This window comes from Vipera berus, assembly GCF_964194415.1.
Source record: "Vipera berus genome assembly, chromosome: 1".
Classification (NCBI taxonomy): Eukaryota; Metazoa; Chordata; class Lepidosauria; order Squamata; family Viperidae; genus Vipera; species Vipera berus.
Window position 1 is genome coordinate 25,251,162 of NC_138202.1, and position 22,710 is coordinate 25,273,871.

Consider the following 22,710-nt stretch of genomic DNA (forward strand, 5'->3'; position numbering starts at 1 on the left):
CAATTGTTATATTATTTAGCCAATAAGCCAGTTATTGAAGCCCTGTCTTTTTTTCAGTATCCGTGACTAAGGATGTTATTCAGGTTTCTCTCTAACACAGTTCCCTGGAAGTAAGATAGCTTTGCTCGTCCATAGTTTTGGTGTTCTGTGTCTGGTGCAGGTCTTTCCTTTTCAGTGTTACAGTTTTTCCAGATATTAGAAGTTATAAATCTGCTCAAGACATTTATGTTAGGCAGTGATGAATATCCCCACATAAGGTTTGCATCCAATTTGCAAAAAAAATTGTGTGTCAAAGTTCAGATTTAACAATGAAAAATTATTTTAGGTTCAGATAATCAAACTTGGCCTCACTGCATTTAAAACGTGGTACCTTTGCTTTGTTTCCTAAAACCATCTCTTACAACTAGTGATTCAAGTATCAAACAGACTCTTGAGATTTGTTGTTATAATTGTCTACACTAATTGGGACTCATGGGGTGTACTAGGGTGTCAGCTGGTTTGTGCTCTGCTCTTCACAAGCAACAGAAAATAAAACCATTATACATAAAAATAACTGCAATACTGTAATCTGCTAAGGAAACAGAATTTTACCAAGATCTATTGATAGTATTGATTTTTAAGAGAAAATCCCAGTAGATATTATTGAGGTTACGCTAATTCCGGCGCATTCTATATACAGCTTATTTTCTCAGATTGTCTACATGTCTGCATCACTTATGTTCTAACATATTAATGTGTTTGTTCTTAATAGATTTTGATGCTTTGTAAGACTCTCTTTTAAAAGTGTGAATCTAGCTATGGTATTGGGAGGGAGAGGAGTTGGTTGAGTAATTGCGTGCTATTAAATCAATATTCACTTTTTGCAACCGCATAGATTTTTCTCTATAGTGATCTGGTCTTCTAACACTATACCCCTCACCACTGGAGGGGGGGCATATTTTGAGATTTTCTTTGCTGTACAAAGTTTCCCCCACTTTCGATGCATCCTGACTTTACTATTATGCTTTTGAACAAGCTGTACGTAACTTCTGATTGTTTTCTTCTTTTTTGACATTTCAAATTCTGTATTTAACTGAATTGATGGAGCAGCAGGGAGAAAGTAGAAATTGAATATACCTCTTGTCCTGGTATTAGCTAATGATTCGCGCTGGTTTTCCAAGGTAATAAGGTATATATTCTCACTTGCGATTGAGTCTCTTTGAACAGGAATGACACAGCAATAAAAGTAATAGGGCTAATTAAGCATTTTTTTCTAATACTTTTATTCAGATTTACAAAGAGAAAAAAAACTAATATAAAGCAAGAAAAATATAAAAAAGGAAGAAAGAAAAATGCAAAGTGAGAGAAAATAAAATAAAAAATAAGAAACAATATATAAAACTGACTCCCCTCCTCCAAACAACTTCAGGAACTTAACATCTTCTCTAGTAGTTCAATTTTTTAAAAAAATCTTTCCATATCTCATCCCTTATTAATAATCAAATGGATTATTGATCATCATTCAGTCCTAGTCAGCAACAGTCTATTAAGAGTTAGTAGAAATAGTAGCAAATGTATTTTAATCTTAATCAAATAAAACCACTTTATATTCCAATGTATCACTTTATCTGACAAAAAAACCCCAAATTTTAAGGCCTCATCATTCAGTCCTGGCTAGAAAGAAATTCTATCAATAGCTACCAGAAATCACAACACATATATTTTAACCCTGGTCAAATAAGTCCACTTTATATTCCTTCTGTTTACTTTTAAAAAGCTTGATCTTTAATCCTGTCAAAGAATGTTTCTATCAGAACCCTATCTTTCTATGGGCATGGGTTTTCTTATCCTTTTCGGGTTCTGCCATATTCTGGGGAGGGAGGGGGAAGCTTGGGTGCTGATGTGTATTTCTTTTACTTTATTTCCTGCTCCATCCTCTGATCTTTCTCTAACGGGGTGAGAATAGAATATACTTCCGGCCATCTGCCTTATCTCCGGCCATGGAATAAATGGCACAGACACCTAACAGCCTTGCAAGCGGCGGCGCCTTATCAATCTGTTCCCATGGCACTTTCACACCTGTGGATTGGCCTGTTTGAACTGTCCTAACTGTTTTTGCTGTGACTATTGGCTTGGCTCTCACAGAGTCATCTTCAGTCTGCCATTACATCCCTGGAAGTCCAATTCAGCATTTTCCCCCCAAGATGTTGTGCTTTGCCAGAGAGCAAGCTACAGGTTAATGTCTTGCAGTTTACCAGCCCCCGCCACCCCAAAAAATTCAGAATTTCAGCTTCACTAGGATACATTGGGGTACTGTTCCCATCGTACAGTACTCAATCAACATGATCCCAAAGCCAAAGTGAAGGAAGTTATAGCCAACCTTTCTAGAGGGTACTAGAAAGAAGGCAGTTCAAAGATGTCATATGTAGCTATGACCAATAAAACAATTTTGTGCTCTCTCTTGGGGGGAAATTTAGAATGATATTATTTATTCTGCACATTTTTTTATTTTACTGAGAAAGTTCCTTCCCTGGCCTAAAACATTGTTTGGACCTCTACACTGATTTAATTCTTGTATTAATCGCCAGAAGTCTGAGCATAGCCATAACAAGATTCAAGTGAACTGAAATGCCTGCTTGCCTGCCTAGGGCTGTAGGCTCTCAATTTTTTAATTAAAAAAAAAGTTGGCTCTTCAACATGCTTGGGATGGAAATACAGCTGGGAAAGGAGACTGGATGGAATTTGGGATATTCTTTGTGAATGTCCCTTCCAAGAAGTTAGCTGTCTGTTTCTCTTTTCTCCTTTCTAAAATTTCCACTTGGCCATGGTTTTTGGAGCCAATAGCATTCCAGTTGGCAGAGTTTCTTTCTGCTTTGGCTGAAACGAGCAGCAGTTTCATCCTGATCTTCTCTCCTCCTTCCTTTTTTCTCTCTGCTAATGTGGAAGTCATCATGGCTTTACGTCATATGGCAGTGAACTCAGGCACATTTTATGGCCTTTTGAGTCATCATTACTTTTCCAGCATCCGTGTCATTAGCTTGGAATTTGTATTTGAAACTTTCTCCACACTTCATTTACTCTACATTTTTTGGCAGGGCTCTCTGCTTCAGTGTTTGTCGCTTAATATGGTCTTCCTGGCCCTCTTTTCACAGATTTTTTTCAGCCTCCCTCTCCTCATGATACAGGGGATAAAATCCAGATTTTTATGTTCACAATTATTTTACTCTTCTCCAGTTCTTTACTATTTAAAAAAAACCATATCAGATGTTGGTTCATCAACACATAAGAGCACCCCTTATGTAGTCCTTCACTGAATTTGAAGTTTTCTTTAGAAACAGGTAAGTAGAAAGAAGATATCTGGAGGACTGAAAGATTAGTTTTTGAACAGGAGAAAGCAAAACCAACATTGTTGCAAAGGACTTAGTATGTTTAACTCTTTAAAATAGTCTGATTTGAGTCCCCATGTGGTTCACTTAGGCTGACTGAGCATGGTGGTCTAACATATCAGGGGGGGACACCAGGTTGGGGAAGGCTGGTCTCTGCCTTTGTAAAAATGCAAAATGAGCTTATATTCTATGTATATCCTTGGTGGAGCTTATATTCTATGTATAGCCTTGGTGGAGCAGTGGGCTAATGCCTCCTTAAGTAACACCAACTGCCTGCAATTAGTGCAGGTTCGAGTCCCACCAGGCTCAAGGTTGACTCAGCCTTCCATCCTTCCGAGGTAGGTAAAATGAGGACCCAGATTGTTGGGGGCAATTAAGCTGACTTTGTAATAATGCCGCTTGGGGCTGTGTGTGAAAGCCCTAATAAGCAGGCATATACATAGAATGAAGGCTACTGCTAAGCTTGTAAGCCGCCCTGAGTCTTCGGAGAAGGGCGGGATATAAATGGAATTAAAATAAATAAAATAAAATAAATATCCTACAGCAGGGGTCCCCAACCCCCGGTCCGTGGACCAATACCGGGCTGTGGCATGCCAGGAACCAGTCCATACAAAAAAGCAAAACCCAGTCCATGAGATGCAGGCAGCACACAAAACCACGCTCTCTCCGGTCCACGGAAAAACCTTTCTCCACGGAACCAGTCCCTGGTGCCGAAAAGGTTGGGGACCTCTGTTCTAGAGCATCTCTTAGCAGGCATATCCTTAATGCTCACATTGCTTAAAAGCTGCCAAATTGAAATGGTGGAATTATTTCTGCCCACTTTTCTGGAAGAGAGCAAATTTAGGACTGTCCTTGCCCTGGCTATCTTTAACACTTGTCATTTGCTGCCCAAGAAGAGGGCAGCTTCTAGCTAAACTTGGATATGAAATGTGTTTGAATATTAGTAGTTCAGATTGGTAGTTGGGATGTTGGTTTGATCTCCAAGCTTGGCGATTTGGCTGCAAATGTTTCATCTCCATTTGGGGGAACATCTTCAGTGTGCTTTGAATTGTGCTTGACACAGGCCTTAAATTGGTGTGGGTGCTATTTGTCCAGATGTTGCTGAGTCATCAAAGAAGTTGTACTTCCACAAATAAGCCCCAAGCTATGAGTATGTTACGTGGATGACACCTTCATAATAATTGAGCACAACCAGGTCAACCAAACCTAGCAAAGAATCAACAACATCTTTGCAGACATCTGATTTACAATAGAAACCGAGAATAACAACGAACTGCCATTCCTGGAAGTCCTTGTAACCAGAACCACCAGTGGCCAACTTCTAACTTCCATGTGCAGCAGGGGTCTTCAGACCTGGCCCTTTTGTGACTTGTGGACTTCACCTCCCAGAATTCTTCAGCCAGCATGCCTGGCTGAGGAATTCTAGGAGTTGAAGTCCACAAGTCATAAAAGGCCCAAGTTTGAAGACCCCTGGTGTACAGGAAGGCAACACATACAGATCAAATCCTCAACTTCCACAGCAATCACCCCAAATGTCACAAACAAAGCTGCGTCAGAACACTGTTCATGAGAGCGGAATCCCTTTGCAATACCACGGAAGCCACGAAACGTCATCCAGAGATCGCTACAGACAAACAATACAAACACCCAAAGCAACGCAACAACTACAACAGGAACAACAATGACCAGACAAATCACAGTTCTCTACCTACAGAATATTTCAGAGATGACAGCAAGACTACTATGCCAACATGATCTCACTGCAGCCCACAAACCGGCCTCAACTCTCAGACGGACTCTGTCAAAACCTAAGGAGCAGACAGAAGCAAACCAAAGATCAGGCATCGTATACCGAATGCAGTGCAGCTACTGTGAAAAGAACTATGTGGGCCAAACAGGAAGAAAGCTGTCTACTAGACTGCACAAACACTTCCTGGCTATCAAAAGACACAACCCACTATCCCTCGTCTCCATCCACAAAGACTCAGAAGGATACAAGTTTGATCTAACTGGTATCACAGTTGTAACCCAAGCAAAATTAAGGGGAGAAAGAAAATTCCTTGAAGCCTAGTTCTCCACCAGTAAGTCAATAAGCAGACACATTGACATGGACCCAATCTACCAACCACTGAGAATGAAAGAACTACTTCAACCACAATCCCGAAGGCATCATTTAAAATGAACAAACAGGCACCCCACCACACAGCAACAAAAATCACAACCCCCCACAAGAAACCAGACCACATCTCAGCAACAACAGCCAGCCAGCCAGCCAAACAACCTGAAACCAGACCATGACTCAGAGGCAACCAAACAAACAAACATCATTTGCATCACACAGACGATATTTAAACACCAAAGACTATGGCCCAGCAACAACAACCAGCTAACCAAACAGCCCGAAATCAGACCATGACTCAGCAACATCTGGACAAATAACAACCACACCAATTTAAGGCCAGTGGTCTGACAGACAAGCACAATTCAAAGCGCATTGAAGATGTCCCCCCGAATGGAGACGAAACGTTTCAAGCCAAATCACCAAGTTCGGAGATCAAACCAACAGCCCAAACATGGATATCTCAAAAATCTTGTATCTTATGATTAATTATTGTAAATATGATTTATTACCTATGACCTATCACTTTGTTTTATGTGCGTACATTGAGAGCTTCATTGTATGTCCAATCATACTTGGCCAATAAAGAATTCTATTGCTATTTCTATATTTCTGTTATTCTATTCTATTCTCATTGGAGCAGTCCTGGTTAGACCTTATACAGAAGTTGACCAAGAAATCCCAGAAAAAGCTGGACTAGAATGAAGTGGAAAGCCACTGGTTTATTGTTGCAGAGAAGACTGTATAGACCTTGTACTTGGATTCACCAGAAGTGAACTAGAAGGAGTCTTTTGCTTACTTGCTTTTTCCTGAAGTTTTGATGATAGAATGTGGTAGCATTCTCATAATGTGAAGAGAAGGATGGCAGTCCCAGAAGACATAATTTTACTTCACAGAGCAGACATGTCAAACTCGCGACATCACGTGACGTCGCGCAACATATCAGGACAGTTTTGCCATTGCCGGCAATGGGGTGGGCACGGCTTCCTGATGGCGTGTCTGGCTCGTGGGCCGGCAGTTTGACACCCCTGCCATAGAAGTTTGTGGTGGCAGATAATGGTTACTACTCAATTACTTTCTCTGGGGAAATTGATTTGGGACTTTTATCCTATTCCTGGAATTCTGTTCAGAAGTTCTCTACTATGCATAACCCTAACATTGCATGCCATCCAGAATCTGTTGCTTCCACTTTCTGTTCTGGTAAGACGTGACATCTTGATGGAAATACTAGCTATGAAAATTAGTTTCTTGGGAGATAGTTTGCCCAGCACCACATATCTTTTTGTATCATAGTTTTCCCATATATATGGCCCTATTTGAAAGTTATGTTTGAAAGCACTAGGATTGATGTACACCAGCTTTCCAGGCTAGGAAGTATTCAGGCTTGTCTTGTATGAACAGAGAATAAGAATTGAATGTGATGGTGAGATTTGTTCCATAGAAGGAGCTCAGTTTCCTTCTGTTGTGACTCCTCAAATAATATAGTCTTCCTTATGAAAGTATAAGTGACTTTTTCCTCATCTCCTCCACATTGTAAGCAATTGTCTCACACTTTTCAAACTGCTGCTGTTTTAACCATCGTTCAGGTTTATCTAGTTGGAATTTAGCTTGTTACTTAGTTTGTTTTAAAAGTTTGGGAGGAGAGCATCTCAAGGAGTAGGTGGAAAGAAGTTTCATGATGTCACGAGGACAGAGGCTTTCTTCTAAGTTCGTTGCGGCGTCAGAGATTGCAGATCTAACTAAGAAAGAAAAGGGGCGTGTGAAAGTGTGTATTTAATGGTACTTAGACCAATTGGTTTGTGTATGTGAGTGTTGTTGGATGCCTCCTGGACTTTAGCAAAACAACATTCTGTGGTCAGCCATTGTGGCTTTTCTTCCTCAAAGGAGAGAGTATAGAAACCTCTCACAACATAATTGGGTTGGAGCTGGCAATGTGAAAGAAGTGTATTATGAGCATCCCAAAAAATAAAAAAAGAACCCCTAAATGGAAAGAAAACCCTTGAAGCTTGTGTTCTGCCTGATGGGGTGGAGAAAGACCAAGTGAAGCTGTAATCTAATTTTGGAGTGGTGTTATTACAGGTCACAGAGTCATTTCACTGGCCGGTCACAAGCAGAAATTCCAAAAGAAGAGGTCACATGGCGGCACAGTGCAGTCAGGATGCGAGTGTTGATTTATTTTTTAATTTGGCCAGGAGCCCTATATTACTTTGTGTCTTCCTTACAAAACGAAACAAAGCAATGATTCTAGCTTTCCCTTTCCTGTAACACCACCCCCACCCTGTGGCACTGCCCAGTTATCTGGACCGATGTGTTGCAGTATAGGGTGAGCAATGCTGTTCTTCATAGTTTCACTTGTATTATTTCTGTATGGAAAAAATCTCATCAGCAGTTAGCAGCTTATGTCCCGGGAGGGGGGGGAATTAGACCACACAGTCCCCATCTATCTTTTATTTCCTACAATTTCCCTGCTCCCCGGCTGCTTCTGTTTTCATTTACAGTGTGCCAAAGACTGCTAACTATAGTTGTCTAAACTGTGGCTGTGGAGGATACAGACAAAATCCTGGGTGCTTGGGGTCCTAAAGGCAGAATACTGACGTCTAGAAACCTGAACTATTTATACATTTATGAAGATAGTTGTCTTATTGCAGAAGTGCACCATATTTTCAGACAAGGGCTAGACTTCATTCTTTGTATGCTGTGCCAGTGTCTGTATCTAAATATGGACAGCTGAATTTAAATTATATTGCATTCATTAACTAATATAAATATGTGCCTCCAGATGTTTAATAATTTCCTTTTCTTTGACATTAAAATTACTGTTTGGTGCCAACCTGCCAAATAGCTCCATCGGCTGGAGGATCACTTAATGAGACTAGGTCTCAAATTATGCATTCCTTCTTTTTACAGAGTTAGGTTGTTGATCCTTCTAGACGAGTGTTTTCTACTCTTCTGGCAGTTCTGCTTTAATTCCTGCAAAATGAGTGGCCAATGTAATGTATATGAGATGCTATGTATGACCTCAGATGGAGCGGGATGAAGGCATGCTCCATCCTTGCTCTGTTTGACTTCTTGGTGATTTGTGGTGTGTCTCAAGGCTTGATGTACACCAACTCCTATTTAACATCCACATGAAGATACTTGGTAAGTTTATTTTACAGCATGGGTTGAGATATCAGAAATATGCGGATAATGCTTAGCTGTACATCAAGAATGCCATTGAAGTTCTGTCCTGATGTCGGGAAGCTTTGGGGGACTGGATGGGGAACAGCAGGTTCAGCTCAACTAATCTGAGGACTTTGGCTTTTAGGGCTTCCTGCGGTAGTGATTTCCCCATCATTAGTACACTTCCCCAGAGAGAATTAAGGTACAGTTTGGGAATCCCTCTGGATTTGCAGTTCCTATTTGAGGAGTAGGCACACCTATAGTCAAGGAGGTTTTTGTAAAATTACCTGTAATATGCCAATTGCATCCTTAACTGGACTGGGAGGAACTACACAGGCACTATGCTTTTGGTCTCCTCCCAAATGGATTAGTGCAGTGTGCTTTACATGGGATTCCCCTTAAAGAATATCCAGGAGCTGCAGTTGGTCCAGACTACAGTGACACAGGCAATTATGGGGGTGCCCTTACTTCATGAGTTGTCTGGACTCCCAAGAAGCATCTGAGCGCAATACACGGTCCTGGTGCTAACTACAAAGTCCTTCATGGGATGGGAGCAGGATATTCAATTACTCTTACTCTCTGAATCCTACCAATTAAAGAATACTGATTACTGACACCTGCAAAGTATGTCTCTTCTGCCATGGTGCTGCTCTGTGGAATCTCTACCACCTGAGATTACTGCTGGCTTTCCAGCAGTAATGCTGGAAAAATGCTCTGGCTATTTTCCCAGGCATGAGGATTAGGAAGGTAGTGAAGCCTGTGAGATTTTACAATTGTTGTTAAGGAATTATCTTAAGCATCCATGTTTTGCTTTTTATTATCTGGTTTTTATCAGTTGTGTTATTTATATTGGTTTTTAAATTATGTTTACCACCTAAGGTTGCCTTGGGAAACAGGCAGCTCTATAAATCTAAATAAACGAAACCTGAAATAAATATAGATTACTGAGTATCCCCAGTTTTGCTCACCACAGGGGTTCTTGCATTATTCTCTGGCAGTCCCTGGGAGAGAAAATCAGCCTTGCTCTCCAGCACAGAGAGATAATCGTACCCTTCTCTAATGGTGAGTTTCTGGTCCTTCCATGACAGGAGACTAGAGCCTTTTCCTCAAAAATATAGATTACACCCTTTACCCAAAAATGTAGGCTTGGCCAGCTCATTTGAGAGCCTCAGGTAAATCATTTTATTCTTATTGACAACTAATGTTTCATTTAAATTGCTTTTAACCCCCTTTAATGTCTTCTATTTGACTATGGACTAAGATGATGTATTTATTCAGGACTGGTCATATTTGCAAAAGCAGCTCTGCAGAATATTTCTCCCAACAGTGTTCTTTTGTTTGAGTAGAAGCAATGGCTTCTCAAAATATCAAGAGGAGATTTTGATACCTGCTTCTTTTAAAGACCTACAATGCCAGACTGAGCCTGGACTTTGTAAGTTCTGTATTACAACAAACGACTCTCATTCCAGTAGGGTAAATTGCACATTGTAACTACCGTATTTTCCGGCGTATAAGACGACTTTTTAAGCCATGAAAATCACCTCAAAAGTTGGGGGGTCGTCTTATACGCCGGGTCGTCTTATACGCCGGGAAAAAAACCTTCGGATCTTTTCTCTTTTCTGCTGGGCGGCGGGATCGCTGGGTGAATGGAGGTAGGCATGGCGACCCGTGGTAAAGCGGCTGACGGCGAACGGCGAACGGGTGATGGAGGGCAAACTCTCGTCAGCTTCTGGGGCAGCTACTGCAGCTGCTGCCATTGCTCTCTCTAGGACTGGCCGTGCTAGCGCCTCCAATGCTGGCTGACAGGTCCCTGATGAGAGGAGCGGGACTAGCCCGCGCCCGTCGTCTCGGGCAGCCGCTGCCGGGGGTGACTTCGTCGTCCTTCCCCAGCGACAGGAAGTTTTCTTGAGTCCCTTGCCGCCGCCACGGCCGCTGCCTCTTCGCAGAAACACAACTCCCGCTCGGCTGGAGCCCTGGGCTGAATGGAGGCAGGCGATGGCGACCCGTGGTTAAGCGGCCGACGGCGAACAGGTGATGGAAGGCAAACTCTCGTCAGCTCCTGGGGTGGCTACTGCAGCCGCCGCCGTTGCTCTCTCTAGGACTGGCCATGCTGGCGCCTCCAATGCTTGGCTGTCAGGTCCCCGACGAGAGGACGGGCAGGCGGTCCCCAGAGGCGCCCCGCTCGACCGTAGGAAGGGAGAGCCTTTGCTCCCGCCGAGGCACCGCCTGACTCGCGCTGACCAGAAGAATTGCTTGCCCGGTCACGGAGTGCGGAACTGAGAGCAGCAGCGCAGCAGGCGAGAGAGCTCAGAGAAAATAAGGCGAGGCGCCCCTTTGGCGGGAAAGGAGCAAAGCTGGGCCAATCACAGAGCAGGCGGAGCAGGGAAACAGGGAGGGAAACGGAGCAGGGAGGAAAGGGAGCTTGATTTAAAAGGCGAGGCAGGTGTGATGTGGGCGTGGAGACGTTCCGTTAGAAATACCATAACGGAGGAGGCTCCGGGCACTTTCCCGGATCGGAACGTGCGAACTGAGGGTGCCACTACAGTCCTCGTGTTTCCCAGGGTTGCCCGTCATGCCAGACATTCCCTATAGCCCGATTCTTTAGCTCCCCACATTCCTTAATTCGAGCGAATTTTGTCGGTGCTCCGTGGAGAAACAATATGCAAATGCCGTTTATTTAACCGCACAAAATTCGGGGGAAACCTTGGTATTTGGGAACGAAAAGGCTTAAGACTTTTCATTTCTGTTTTATGCATGGGCTGGGTGGGTCACGAAGTTTACCTCTTTTATTTTAGCAATATCGTGGCACTTATAAAAAAAAGGGTACTAAAAGAGTTGTTAATATGCAGATTGTGTGCCAGGAAGTGAAATATTGAGTTATTTCTTTCGCTTCTGTGTACCGTAAATATGCATAGAATCTGCATCTCCTCCTACTGGGGTGAATTCTCAATGAAGCACATTAGAGCTACCGGTACTTTATAAAACTGGGATTCTTTACCTTTGCTATAAGGCAGGGTTCCTCAAAGTCTTCAGCTTATTGACTCCCAAACACTCCTGTGACACATTGCATACTACCGCTCAGATCTCTTGGAGACAGGGAGGGCTGGGCAGGCAGGGAGGGAGAGCTGACCCACCCAATCCAAGCAGATTTTGTATGCAGGAAATACATTGCTTGTTGTGATTGGCTGGTTGTTTTATACTGGGAATGGTGATTCTGAGGGAAGGTAGTCTTGTCTGGTGAGCAGATACACGTGGTGGTGAATACAGTACAGCACAGCACCAGTATCTGTACTTGTTCATACAAATGGCTAACAGTCAAGGCCCCATCATGGCTCCACCAGTAAGAAGAAAGAAATATGAAGCCAGTTTCAAACTTAAAGTTGTAAAGTTTGCCACAGAACATAATAACTGTGCTGCTGCAAGACAATATGGAGTAACAGAAAAGATGGTTCGGGACTGGAAAGCAAATGAAAAAACCTTAAAGAGTATGCCAAGGGGTAAGTGTGCATTAAGAAGAGGCACTCCACATTGGCCAGAACTTGAAAAACATGTAATAGACATGGTGAATGAGCATCGCCAAAGCGGTTATATAGTGACAAGAAATAAAATATGTTTGTTTGCACTTCAGTGGGCCAAATCTAACCCAGATCACAGCAAAAGATTTAAGGCCACTGTATCCTGGTGTACTAGATTCTTGGAAAGGCATAATCTGGTACTGAGGCAAAAGACAAAAATTTCACAAAAATTACCTGCAGATCTTGATGCCAAAGTAATTAGTTTCCATCGATACGTAATACAACAGCGCAATAAACATGGCTATGCGTTAAGTAGTATCGGAAATATGGATGAAACCCCAATGAGTTTTGATATGGTTGGAAATAAAACTGTCCATCCAAAAGGTGAAAAAACAATTTTAATTAAAACAACAGGACATGAGAAGTCCAATTTTACAGTGGTACTAGCATGCACAGCTGATGGCACCAGACTGAAACCAATGATTATTTTTAAAAGAAAAACAATGCCAAAACTCAAGTTCCCTGTTGGTTGTTTTGTACATGTGAATGAAAAAGGCTGGATGGATGAAGAAGGGGTAAAGCTATGGCTTGATAATGTATGGAGCAGGCGACCAGGTGGACTTATTCAAAAACGTAGTCTACTGGTGTGGGATATGTTCAGGGCTCATTTAACTCCCAGCACCAAGCAAAGGCTGGCAAGAATGAACACAGATGCGGCAGTTATTCCTGCAGGATTGACATCGTTGGTACAGCCACTGGATGTGTGCCTAAATAAGCCATTTAAAGATCGCATTCGAGAACAGTGGAATGAGTGGATGGTTAGCGGCGAAAAGTCATTCACAAAAGGAGGAAACATGCGTGCTCCACAGTTGGATGTTTTGTGCAAGTTTGTCATAAAAGCGTGGAATGATATTGATGCAGAAACAGTAATCAAGTCTTTCAAGAAGTGTGGCATATCAAATTCATTAGATGGTATGGAGGACGACTACTTGTGGCAAGATGAAGAGGAAGCCGAAGCTGAGACCACACCATCTGATACGGAATTAGATCCATACGATGACTGCCTTACAAGTGTATCACAAGATGTCATTGATGTACTAATGAAATCAGATGATGAAGAGGAGGAGTTTGAAGGCTTTTAAAGGGAAACTGTCACGCCAGCAAATCCTGTAAATATAGCTTGGAGTTACGATGGGCGTTGCTGACTCGCCAGGGACTTGCCCGGCACTTGCTCTCTCTATATTGTTTGTTATCTTCCTCCTATCATCATCAGTTCCAGTTTGGTTGACAGCTTAGAAAACAAACAGCATGGCAGCTCCCATGGGTTTATTGTCTTTATCCTTCTTTTCAGCTTTAGAGTAAATTAGGAAAAGTTTAATCCACTTGCACTGTTTTATGTTTACATGTTTGATGACAAACAGCCTTATGTTTATAAGTGACAGTTTTCCTACTAAGCACCTGCATGTCATAAGCATTTGATAAAATTACCATATTAAAATCAAATCTGATGTTTTTAAATTTTTATTTGGTGTGCGTTGGAAGAGGGGTAGTCTTATGTGGTGAGTATAGCCCAAACCCTATAATTTAACAGGAAAAGTAGGGGGTCGTCTTATACGCCGGGTCGTCTTATACGCCAGAAAATACGGTACTTTATTAGCCTCACAATCATGCCTGTCTGCCTCCCTTAAGGATACCACTTTTCCCAATGTGCAAGACATGCGTAGGGTGAAATTAGATTGATGTCTGCTTTCCCTTGTCAAACAAATGTAGAATTTCAGAGGAGCCATCATTCTTTTCATTTTAAGTGGTACATTTCTTGTTAAACTGCCTTCTCCAAATCTGAAAACAGTCACAAAAAGTGCTATGCACCTTGGGGATTGGCTATCCCATTTAACTACATCCTCCACAGTAGTTGGTACAACAGAAATGATGGCATCCCATCGGATGCACCACAAAAACTGCTACAGTTGTCTTCAGTAAAAGATTGTATCATAGATAGCACACAAAATCTTCTGCCTTCTTGGTGCTTGCTGTTCACTGCCATTGCCAGCTCTCTGATGGGATGGGATGCACTGAGAGATAAGATTGTCTTTAAAGACACAGTCCAGTTGGCATCCTTCATGGGCAGCTCTTATCAGTCCTCTCAGCTCTAGTGTAAATCTACATAGTAATTTTTCTTGGCCCTGTGACAAAAGCTGTATGTATATTGGAAAACAGTGACTGTGCTATCAGATCCCCTCTACCTTCCTTGAATTGTGTATTAGTGTTTATACTCAGGTAGTGTGACTGGAAGAAGCATTTCAGAGAGGAAATCTTAATGTTCTTCTAGTTAGGCCAATGGACTAACTCACTATTTTGTTGCTTGCTTTTATTGAAGAACACCTAACATCCAATTTATTGGGGTTCTTTTCCTTTGGGTGCGGGGTGTTGAATTTGTCGAGTTCTACTTTAAATGGAGTCCCATATCAGTACTGTTGTGACGTAATTGTGCTATTCCACATATGTTCTGAACCCTTCTAGGCATACATCTGGTTCTTTGCATCCTTCTTGGTTGAAAAAGTTATTTAAATGTAGTTAAGATGTAAAAAAAAAAGACAGCATTTCAAAACTATGTTGTCAAATAGAAAACCAGGGTGTAATAGATTAGCAATTTATTTCCTAACAACTGAAGCTCTTAAATGCATTTTCATGACATTGTACTTCTTGTTTCTTTGACATATAAGGAAAGTGACTGGCAGAAAGATTTAGTAAATATTTGCTGCTGTGTCATTGTTGAATTTGTATAGAATTTTTATATATAAAATATTATTTTGGTCTATAATTGCTGCTTATTACAAACTTGTTTATAAATTGCAAAATCACTATGGAATTTTGTGTTCATATCTACATTGAAACTCATGGCTGACATCTTTATATTTATTACTCATATACATTTTGGCTAAATTGTACCCATCTACTGAAGCTACCATCCTTCCTTATGGGAAACATCCAATTCTTTATTCTTGAAAATGAGCAGATTTACTCATAATGGGATCTATAAGAATAGCTTGTAGGTTTCTATATTTCTTAGCTGATTTTCCTTCTACGCAGTATTTTTGGATTCTCATTATTCCTACACAGGAAAAGTCTTTGTTAGATTGGCTTAGTTCCAGAAGGCTGGACACTTGCTTACCTAATAGCCTCTCCCTAGAGATACATAGGGACGCGGTGGCTCAGTGGGTTAGGACACTGAGCTTGTCGATCAGAAGGTCGGCAGTTTGGCGGGTCAAATCCCGAGTGCCGCATAACAGAGTGAGCGCCTATTACTCGTCCCAGCTTCTGCTAACCAAGCAGTTTGAAAGCACGTAAAAATGCAAGTAGAAAAATAGGGACCACTCCGGTGGGAAGGTAACAGTGTTCCGTGCGCCTTTGGCGTCTACATGACCACGGAGACGTCCTCGGACAAGCGCTGGCTCTTCGGCTTTGAAACGGAGATGAGCACCGGCCCCTAGAGTTGGAAACGACTAGCACGCATGTGCGGGGGAACCTTGGTGGAGCAGTGGGCTAATGCCTCCTTAAGTAACACCAGCTGCCTGCAATTAGTGCAGGTTCGCAACCCACCAGGCTCAAGGTTGACTCAGCCTTCCATCCTTCCGAGGTAGGTAAAATGAGGACCCAGATTGTTGGGGGCAATAAGCTGACTTTGTAAAAATGCCGCTTGGGGGGGGGCGAAAACCCTAATAAGCAGGCATGAAGGCTATTGCTAAGCACATTGATTTGTGCTTCTTAGATTGTAAGCCGCCCTGAGTCTTCGGAGAAGGGCGGGATATAAATGGGATTTTAAAAATATATATTTGTTTGTTCCATGTTAAAGCTGCAATATCAGCAGGAGGGGAAGGTGACCAGTGTGGTGGGGATAGGGCATATAGAATAACTTATTGATGCCTTCTCAACTTTAAAAGTAAGTGAATTCATGTGTCTGGGATTTCTAGAGGAAGGAAAGATAGGTCAGTTACATTCTGTGTGGGTTTGTATTGTTTTATCTTTATTTATTACTTTTTCTGATAACTGATCAAATTTATTTGATATTCAGATGTGCAGGTAAACAGTTTTTATTATCTTTTGGGGTTTTTGTGTTTATTTTTAAGGATGTTTGAACCTTAAACCTTAGACCAGCTCTGGGAAAAGATTGTTGTGACTCTCAGCTGAGAAGTAGTGAATTGGCCAAAAATTAGACAGCCCTTACAAAGTTGTACTACTATAACACTACCCATAAGGCTGTCTGGAAGTATCCTTTTCTATAGCCTTCCAGAGACTTTGGATTGCAGTAGGATAAAAAAATGAAAAAATATATAAGAAGCAGCAAGTTGTGCAAATCACTTGGGCACGGAGTAGAGTATCAAAATGAAGTGTCTCTGAACAGTACAGCTGCTCTGAAGCTCTTTTCTTCTAATCATGTGAGCATGTGTCCATGTGAACAAAAAGTCACTTCATTGGCCCCAGTCCTCTTAGATGTGTACGCTCTGCGTACTTGAGGATCTTGAACTGGCCATACCTTGGCAATTCAAGTAGCAGCTTTGAAGTGTCCTCTTGGACAAGCTGTCCAAAGAAACATATTTTTACATATGAACAGCCTGTACTCTAGTGGTATTATGGGAATTCCTTCCATGTGCCTTTCCAGTTTGGAAGCCGTGAAGGACAGATATGGGAATAAACCTTTTCTGAATCAAGGAATTCATTATTACAAGAAAGCTGTATTCACAAGGCACACTTAACAAGGTCAGTTAATGCTGTTGGGGCCATATTTGCACCCCATGATAAACTCGGTACCATTAGACAAGGGTATTATTGTGTCATAGAAATCTTGCTTGTCTGTATCGCACAAGGTTGCACAAACCCAGAAATGGATGAATTTCATAAAGAGCTTAAATATGTGTGAATGCAACCCGTATCTAGCAAAACTCACATTTTATGGGTTTAAAGAACTTTGTCTAAACTCCTCTTTTTATGGAATATTTCTGCTTCCTGGTTTTCTTCAGGAGTTTGTTACTTAAAAATTTCTGTCTGGTTTTTATTAGCCACTTCAAGGGCTCTTTTAATTCCGGATATGGGTATCAAGCAGCCATAAACACATTTCTCAGAAGAAAAATTAGGAATGCATTTATAAGAAATAGGCAATACTATAGACAAGAGAAACTACACAAATCTTAAGATAGTTTTTTTCTCAGTTTATTTCTAATTTAAAGAGAAAAACAATTCTGTTTTTCACTGCATGCATAACTTTTGCTTTACATATAATCAGTGCTTTTTTTTTGTAAAAGAAAAAGGTGCCGGAACTCACACATGTCATACAACCCGCCTTGCCTACCCTACAAGGTTCCATCCAAAAAAGGTGCTGGAACTCCGTTCTGAGTGTTCTATGACAAAAAAAGCCCTGCATATAATTATAAGTCATGGAATAACCTGAAATGGTTGAATTCAATAGGATGAGTCCAAACTAAACATATTACAAAATGTGATCTGTGAACCTAGTTTGAAAAAAAAGTTGATTCAATATAACAGCAATGGCAGAAAAAAGCAAAATTTGGAATTGTTTAGTAGGGGTATCAAACTGCCGGCCTGCCGGCCGGTTGCATCATATACCCACCCCGGGTCCAACAATGCAAAAAAAGTCGCGATACGTCGCAACACGTCATGTGAGGTGCTAAGTTTGACACCCATGACTTAGAGGGACCAAGATGATAATGGGCCTGGAAGGGAAAACCTTTGAGGAATAAATGGAATCATTGGTTATGTTTAGTGTCAAAAAAGAAGACTATAGTAGAGAGACATGATAAGCATTATAAACAGTTTATGGCTTTCATGTAGAAGACAGGGCAGAAAACAGGATAAGAAAGAGCAGATTTTATTTACAAAGAAATTATTTTGGTTTATACTGAAAAATGTCCTAACTGTAAGAGCTATTCAACAATGAAACAGGAGTGCCTTGGGGGATGGTGAGCTTGTCTTCAGAGAGGTTTAAAAGGAGGTTGGATGATTATCTGCCAGAGATGCTATAGCAGTAGATTTCTGCTGTGGCCAAAGTCTAGGTGACTTCCACCCTTTTCATTCCATAATTCTATGATATACCAAGCTCTACATCTTATGCCTTTTAATATGATGAATACCATAATTTTAGATTAGGACATATAAAGATACCACTGATTGGCTGAAGTTATAATGTACATCTTTATCATTTTTTGGCTCTACTTAATAATGATCCCTCACTGTGTTTGGTAGTCAAGGTATAGTAGGGTTCCTGTTAGGGTTGACTAGTCCTTGGCATTTATTTATAAATTTATGTATAGTTTCTCTGCCCAGGGAAAATGATTTTAGATATCTTACAAAAATTAATAATTACCAATAATAAAATTTAGTCACCAATTAAAATTACAAAATCCAACAACAGAAGGAGCAAACTATAGGAAGTTAGCTTCAACTTCAAAGATACAACATTATAAACTCTTTATGAAAAAAATCAAATTTGCTGCTGTTATTGAATGTAACAGGAGACTGGAAAAATGACTTGAAAACATGGAACAGACTATTTAAGGGTAGGCAGTTTCAAAGTAACACTGACCTAATCAGAATAATCATAAAAAGCAGCAAATTTTATAACACAATGTATGCAGCAGTGATGGAAAACCCATTCACAATATTCCATTTTTTGACTAGCTTGAATGTCTGACTACTTTACAGCTGCCTTATGAAGACTAGGAGATGGAAAGCATTATAAACTTGTATCTAGCCACTCTTCTAAATATTAGATGGAATTGCCTTCAATTTAATCAAGAAAAGTATCAGGCTCGCATACTAAGAGCTGTAACCAGTAATACAAAAATATTCCCCTTCTCCATATAAACAATAATTATCTAAAGGTTACCTTTTAATGAAGTTCCTGATTAGCCACAAAATGTTTTTCTTTCTCTCTCAGTTAGTTGTGATTTGTATAAATGCCCATCTCTGAAACATAAGCTGTCTTGGTGGGTTTGAGCCATCTTGGAGGTGGCAGATGACAGAGAAAAGGGTTGTGGGGTGGAGTCACTTCAGGCACATATGTGCCAAAGAAATGGAATTTATGTCATACTTCTCTATTTTGTTTTCTTTAATAGCGATTTATCTTTCAGTAAACCTCCACTTAATATATAATCGCTTACAAAGGCAGTAAGGTTGTCTGTCTCCGAGCCACACTTCCACCATCTGATTTCAAAACAGGGATGGATAATCATCCTTGTCAATCCAATATTTCATATTTGCAGTGGAGAATGAATAGACAGACACGACTGAACATAGGAACTAGAATTATGAATGGCCCTCAGAAAGCAGAAATGGAAATTTGCTTGGATTCTCAACATATTTACCAGGTTAATTTAAATCATTAAAGGAAAAGATGGTTGAGTCAATCTTTTACCTTCTTCAGGTTTTTTAAGACATAAAAGTAAATATTATTCAGCGGAATTCCAAAAAGTAAGTCATTCCAGTTTGGGCTGCTTCCCTCACTGTCAAAATACCTTGATTCATAAGTGATTTTTTTTATGTTTTAGAACAGGGGTGTCAAACTGCTGGCCCGTAGGCCGGATGCGTCATGCCGAAACCGTGCCCATCCCATTGCCGGCAATGGAAAAAAAGTTATGATACATTGCAACACATCACATGGCATTGCGAGTTTGACACCCCTGTTTTAGAAGGATGCATTTTATAATAATTAAATATATTTTGCTACTATGATATCTTGCTTATCTAATAAATAACTTCCTGAAAGTTCAATATTAGTGGCACGATATATAAGGCTAGCAACCAGCAATTAATTACACGTTTTTAAAAAATCAAACTTATTTCCAGATATGATTTCCTTTCTGTACTGAGTGGAATTCCCCACAGGGCTATCATTAAAAAGAAAAGGGGCCTCAAGGTGTTTGAGTCTGATAATATAATATGATTGTTTTCAAGCAATCTTTGCGTAAATACAGATGGAAAGATTTACAAATTCCCACAATGGAAGAATGAATGATGAAAAGTTAGTGAAACTCGCTGAGATGGTGAAGTTAACTACTCTGATTAAAGAAAAAACTTTGTGTAACTTTGTTTCTTTGTAGAAACCACTTTTGGACTTTTTTGCGAGCAGCTGAAAGAACTGCTATATAAATTTTGAGTTTTGAATTGTTTGTGATTATAGAACTACTGTGTAATATTGAATTTTGCATCTAAAATTTAATATATCTTAAGTTTCTAAGAATTGAAGAAAATTGGAAGTTACTCCTATTTCTTTTCTTTTTTTCCCTTATCCTTTTGCAGCTCCCCTTCCCTATTTTTCCTGCTTAATTCCTTTTTCTTGTTTTTTATATCTTATCTTTTGTAGAAATGTAATAAAGAAATTTAATAAAAAATTAAAAACATTTTTATAAGGTAATGAATATCGTATAATATTTTACTTTTCCATTAAACATATTTTTGTATTTTAAATTAATCTGTTTTCTTCTCCTTTTCTCTCTCCTCTTGATAAATTACAAATTTTAACTGTCCTGCATTCCTGGCACCTGAACTCAGAAACCACTGTAAGCTTCATTATGAAGGTTATACAGTGCCCAATTGAGCCTGATCTTTTCCCCCATAGAACTATGATCCTTCCTAGGGTTAATGGATAACAGCATGCATAGCCATTTTTGCCAACCTGGTAGCTGCCCAAAGAGATACCACTCTGTTCTCTGCGCTAACAATGTATGTAATCCAGATATGGTGTCTGCAATTCATCTAGTGCCAGCACATCTGGATTTCCCAGGCAACAGGATGGGGGAAGACTTAACTTGTAATATGATATGAAGTTACATGTTTTCGTCCCCTGCTCTGAGATATTTGCCTTTCAGCAAGACTTATTGCATAGTACTGGCTTTTGCAGCTGGATTTTGCATGTGACCAGAAACACACCACAACTTTTCCTCTGTACTGTATAGGTTGGATTGCAATTTCCATGGTCCCTAAATTACATGATTGGAAAAACAGCCACAAGTGATCAGTTTCACGAAATAATTGATCTCTGGATCAAATAAGACAACATTTTGGTGACTGAATCCATTTTAGGATATGTTTATAACAGGACGCTACTCAGAGAAGTTGAATTCTAAGGAGGGTATGATTCTAGTTACAAATTGGTGTGAAATGATATGTGTTCATGCTAGCCTTTCTGGAACAACGGTGGACACTTCTTCATTTGCAAGAGTAAACATAATGTCTTCCCCAACCACCCTTGAATTTGCTTGGAGGTTCTGTGTGATTCAGAAGTTTGCATGCAGCCTAAGTATTGTCCTGCTTTATTGTTGTTTTTATTTTGCATCTTTATTTTCACTGCAGTAGAAGAAAAGAAAATATTTGATTATTGATGGTATAAGTGTCAAAAAGCTATTCATAATGTTTTAAGATCTCTCGATTTGCTTCTTGGGCTTGTTTCTTGATTTCACAGCTCTCTCTTTCGTCTCCATCCCTCCCTCCCCCCCCCCCCGCACAACAGGAATCATTAACCAGTGGCAGCAGGAATCGAAGGACAAAGTGATTTCTCTGTTGCTCACCCACCTGCCTTTGCTGAAGCCAGGGAATATTGAAGGAAAAGTGGAGTACATGAAACTACTTCCCAAAATCCTGGCTCATTCAATTGAACACAACCAACACATAGAGGAGAGCAGGCAACTCCTGTCCTATGCTTTGATCCATCCTGCTACATCCCTGGAGGACAGGAGTGCTCTTGCCATGTGGTTGAACCACCTGGAGGACCGCACGTCAGGTATTTTTGGCAGCCAAAACAGGGGCCGGTCTGACTCGGTGGATTATGGGCACTCACATTACTATCACCAAAGACAGAACTCGGATGATAAACTCAATGGCTGGCAGAGCTCTCGGGATTCTGGCATATGTGTGAATGCTTCCAGCTGGCAAGATAAAAACCTGGGGTGTGAGAATGGTCACCTCCCTCTCTATTCCTCCTCCTCTGTTCCTGCAACCATCAACACGATTGGGACTGGCACAGGCACAAGTAAGTTGGTAATATTTTTCAAGGTTGATGCTTTGCACCAGGTCACCAGGTATGTCTGCCTCCAGAATTCAGTACTGGATACTTCATTTCTAATCCACTCCACTACAACACTGAATAAGAAATTATAGAAGCAAAAGAGATAAAAGCAAGAAAGTGGAGAGGCAGAAATATTTGATAACTTCAGTGGTAATTTTGATGGGGTTTTGCATATCCACACCTGCTGTAAATAAGATGTAGTAGAAAAAGACAAACAGCAGTTGTCTGGCAAAACTGTCTTCTCAGTTCTTTATTAGAACAAACATACGATGCAAAAGAAAATCAGTGTAGATAGTCCTCAATTTAAAATCATTCCTTTAGCAACTGTTTGGTCACATGATCTAAATTCAGATGCTTGGCAACAAGCATGTATAATAGTTGCACATCCCAGAGTTATATAATTGCCATTTGTGATCTCCCCAGCCAGTTTCCAACGAGCAAAGTGAATGGGGAAAACCAGATTCACGTAAT

General features: G+C 40.6%; 1 protein-coding gene across 2 annotated transcripts in view; it reads left to right on the forward strand.

Moving 5' to 3' along the window:
• SAMD4A (sterile alpha motif domain containing 4A) overlaps positions 1-22,710 on the forward strand; it is a 150,514-nt gene that overhangs the window by 68,440 nt on the left and 59,364 nt on the right. For both annotated transcript variants that reach the window (XM_081329332.1, XM_081329333.1), the window contains exon 3: positions 21,685-22,203. In XM_081329332.1, coding sequence (XP_081185458.1) covers positions 21,685-22,203 — 519 coding nt within the window. The remainder of the gene's footprint in view (positions 1-21,684; positions 22,204-22,710) is intronic.